The sequence below is a fragment of the Poecilia formosa genome, unplaced genomic scaffold (genome assembly GCF_000485575.1).
Source record: "Poecilia formosa unplaced genomic scaffold, Poecilia_formosa-5.1.2 Scaffold642, whole genome shotgun sequence".
Lineage (NCBI taxonomy): Eukaryota > Metazoa > Chordata > Actinopteri > Cyprinodontiformes > Poeciliidae > Poecilia > Poecilia formosa.
In genome coordinates, this window is record NW_006800581.1 from 164542 (window position 1) to 168135 (window position 3594).

At 51.1% G+C, this 3594-nt stretch overlaps 1 protein-coding gene across 2 annotated transcripts in view; it reads right to left on the minus strand.

Annotated features, from left to right (window-relative positions):
• abcd1 (ATP-binding cassette, sub-family D (ALD), member 1) overlaps positions 1–3594 on the minus strand; it is a 14684-nt gene that overhangs the window by 4965 nt on the left and 6125 nt on the right. For both annotated transcript variants that reach the window (XM_007541926.2, XM_016665968.1), the window contains exons 2-10: positions 2898–3080; positions 2725–2828; positions 2497–2654; positions 2215–2402; positions 1973–2147; positions 1717–1907; positions 1410–1590; positions 1195–1337; positions 953–1121 (exon numbers count right to left, since the gene is read on the minus strand). In XM_007541926.2, coding sequence (XP_007541988.1) covers positions 953–1121; positions 1195–1337; positions 1410–1590; positions 1717–1907; positions 1973–2147; positions 2215–2402; positions 2497–2654; positions 2725–2828; positions 2898–3026 — 1438 coding nt within the window. In that variant the 5' untranslated portion in view covers positions 3027–3080. The remainder of the gene's footprint in view (positions 1–952; positions 1122–1194; positions 1338–1409; positions 1591–1716; positions 1908–1972; positions 2148–2214; positions 2403–2496; positions 2655–2724; positions 2829–2897; positions 3081–3594) is intronic.

Below are 3594 nucleotides of genomic sequence, written 5' to 3' on the forward strand. Positions count from 1 at the left end.
TTCTATTGTTATAGCCACTAAGCATATTTAAATATGATGAACTATGTATTAAAAACATACTTAAAAATACAATTGTTTATAAATGTAGCTTTGATAGATGATTGAATATGGTTTCCAGTAACAAAAAAGTGTGTTATGATCGATTAAATCCGCTGATACGTCATTGTGCTGCTAAACACATAACGCTGAGTGGAGAGGAGGACCGCTCCAAGATGGCCGCCCTAAATCTCGTCAGCGACAATAGGCGAGAGCGGTCCATGAGGGTCTATCCTTATATTATGTCTATGATGACCAGTACAACGACCTGGAAAAACCTGGAAGAGTGAGGATCAACCTAATAAAAAAATGGCATATCTTTTCCAAGAGAAGAACATCTGCAGAAGTTATGTATTATTGGACAGAAAACAGCCAAGGAGGCTGGTTGCCATGGAATAGTGTTGTAGTACCTGAGACCGGTCTTGGTCTCAAGACTACTTCTTGATGGTCTCGGTCGCCCAGGGCCTTATCTTGTTAGGGATGGCATGAGAAGTTTGTGGCACAGAGATGGAAGCAAAGCAGAACGAAGAGCTTAAATTGATAATGATCTTGGTTAAATTTATTTCAGCACTAAGCATTTAATATTTAGGTGTTTGTGTGGGAATGTAGATCTTTCAGATCAATTTAAGATGCAATTTTTATCAAATTTCACATTTTATTGTGTCATGTAGCGCAGGGCACAGCTCTTGGTCTTGACTTGGTCTCAGGTTAGGTGGTCTTGACTACAACACTACCGTGGAAACCGGTCTGCTGGGCCCACAGCATGACGCTTGAACAGAGTTTTATTCTCTACCAGGTTTTCTAGATTTGTCTTTGACTTTTTGAGTCAAATTCTGGATATTTAAGAAACCGGTTCTTATCATGCATAACCTTCAACTCAGCTGACTGACCCCTGCTGACCTTTGACCCTGCTGACCTCTGATCTGCAGCGGGCCGCTGATCCTCTGGCCCTGCAGGACCGCTGCTCCTCGGCGGGTTGCTGGTTCCTCTGGGTCGGCGGAGCGGCGGTAGATTCCTCGGCTCACGTCCTCAAACACGACAAACATCTCCCAGACGCGGGACGTGTAGCCGGCCAGCTCCGTCACCTGCACACAACACCTGAGGTCAGCTGCCCGTCTGAGGGGGCGGGGCCTGTCAGCGGGGGCAGGGCATGCTGACCTCCTTGTAGGAGCTCATGATCCTCTCCACAGCGTCGGCGGCGGCGTTCAGGAGGTTCCTGGCTGTGGTGAAGGCCTGCGTTCGCTCACTGACCAGATCCTCCTCTTTCATTACCATGGCTGCCCGCTTCACCTCCTCAGAGTCTGCACACAAAGGGTCAGAGGTCATACGCTGCCACCGCGGCCTCCGGCCCACCGCAGGGGGGCCGAGCTTACCATTTTTGGAGTATCCTGTGGCGGTGATGATGGGCACGGCCACCATGACGAGACCGGACGCGCTCCAGACGTACTTCATGAGGAACTGCTCCAGCATGACGTACCAGAGCCGCTTCAGCAGGATCTGATGGATCTGAGATGAGAGGGAGGCGTAGCTCCGCTGCAGCTGGGACAGCTCCACCTGCAAACCAACAGCGCTCAACACTCTGAGAATCTAATGCATCCACACAGCAACCGTGCTTCCTCGGTCTGGGAATCAAACACTCGCTTCTGTAGAAAGTGTCGGTGCTGAACAGGGGGCACTCACCTTGTGTCCGGCGTAAAAAGCGATCTCCTCGGAGTTGGCGATGATGCGTGAGTGCATGTAGCGCAGGTCTCCCTTCCTCTTTGCCTCCTCGGCCACCAGCTTCCCAAAGTGCGGCGAACAGGAGCGCAGCACCTTGGCGGTGAGCGCCACCACCAGGCCGGCGATGGCAGAGGGCCATGTGGTGTCGGCCCCTACAGGAGGACACCATCAGGCCAGGTACAGGTGAGTATCAGCTGCGACGGCGGCAGCAGTGTACCTTTGGACTGGGCGGTGCGCAGCAGCGTGTAGCAGGTGACCACCACGTCCAGGATGGGCTTGGTCAGGTTGGAGTACAGGTGAGCGACGGAGGCAGAGAACATCACGATGTCCTCGGTCAGAGACTGGTCCGGGTTGGACAGACGGCCGTCCATGTTGCTGATGCGGTAATACGTCTGTAAAGGAGCGGAGCTTTAGACTCACCTGGAGAAGGCAGGTCAACAGGTGTACAGCAGGTCTCACCTGGTTGGTAAAGTACAGCTGGTAGGCGTGGCTGACCAATCGACTCCTGAAGCTCAGGGTCAGCTGACCCTCCAGGAATCTGATGGCACTGTTGATGAACGTCGCAGGAACTGCGACGAGGAGCCACTTGGACAGCTGCAGCACGAAGGCACGCGGATCTTTCTGCACGATGCACCTGACGATCATACCTGAGAGACCAAACCGGACCATCAGGATGACCTGAGACACTCTGGACAGACACCCAGGTAGAGAAAGGTGAGGACAGGTGACACAGGTGCAGACCGTCTAGAGAAGCCACGTAGATGGACAGGAAGGTGCGGGACATCAGGGTGATGGAGTGCAGAGCGAGTAGGCCAAACTCTGGACACAGTAACCGTGGAAACAGGAGCTTCAGCAGGTGAGACAATCTGAGGACGAAGTCTCTGTTGACTGATGGAGACCTGTGGACAGGTAGAGTCCAGGTGAGACCAGGTGCCAACTGATCAGGTGTCTCACATCGTCTCCTGTCACCTGTCCACTTTCTTCTTCTTCTTCTCATCTTCACTGCCCTCCACAGTGCTGACCACGCCCACAGGTGTTTTAGCCCCGCCTCCCTCATCACCTGCTGCCCCTCTCTGGAGGAACAACACACTCAGTCACCTGCAGTCTTCCCCTCACCTTTGACCTTCAGGTGTGTGTCTCACCTGTAGCCTCCTCCACATGTACGGAGACAGCTTTTTGACAGCGTAGGCAGCGATCAGGATGGCGGCCATCTTCCTGAGTCTGGAGCTTCGCCTCAGCTGAGCTGGCAGTTTCTCATTGGCCAGCTGCATGATGACAGCCAGCTGACCAATCACAGCCTGGATCCTGAGAGCCTGACGCTCCACCTGTGCACAGGTAAGGAATGGCATCACCTGAAGCTCTCCCAACTTCTGCTCATAAAAAAGTAACTTTTATTTAAAGTCCAATTTAATGAGGTACTATTTACTTTTGAGTACTTTTACTCGAGTACATTAATTTAGTGTTCTTTTCATCTCTGTGTTTCTATACGTAGTTCCCACAAGTCTGATCCGGAAGTGTTGCAGGCCACTGATCCGCCATATTGGTTGCCAAACGCCACGCAAAGCACAGATGAGCGATGGCTTCCAGATCAACCAAGAGAAAATATATGAAAAGAAAGTTTAAGATTTTATGTTTGTAATGAATTTCTAATGTTTATATGTTAGATTGGAACAAAGCGACAGCTAGTTCTAAACTTGTGGCTTGTTTATTGTTGTCATAGCAACTCCATAGCATCTGTCATAACAGTTACAGATACCTACCAAGATGGCTGTCATCTACAAAATTCCCAGAAGTGTGACATAATGCCCTCTAGTGGAGGCTTAGAGCTACATAACATAC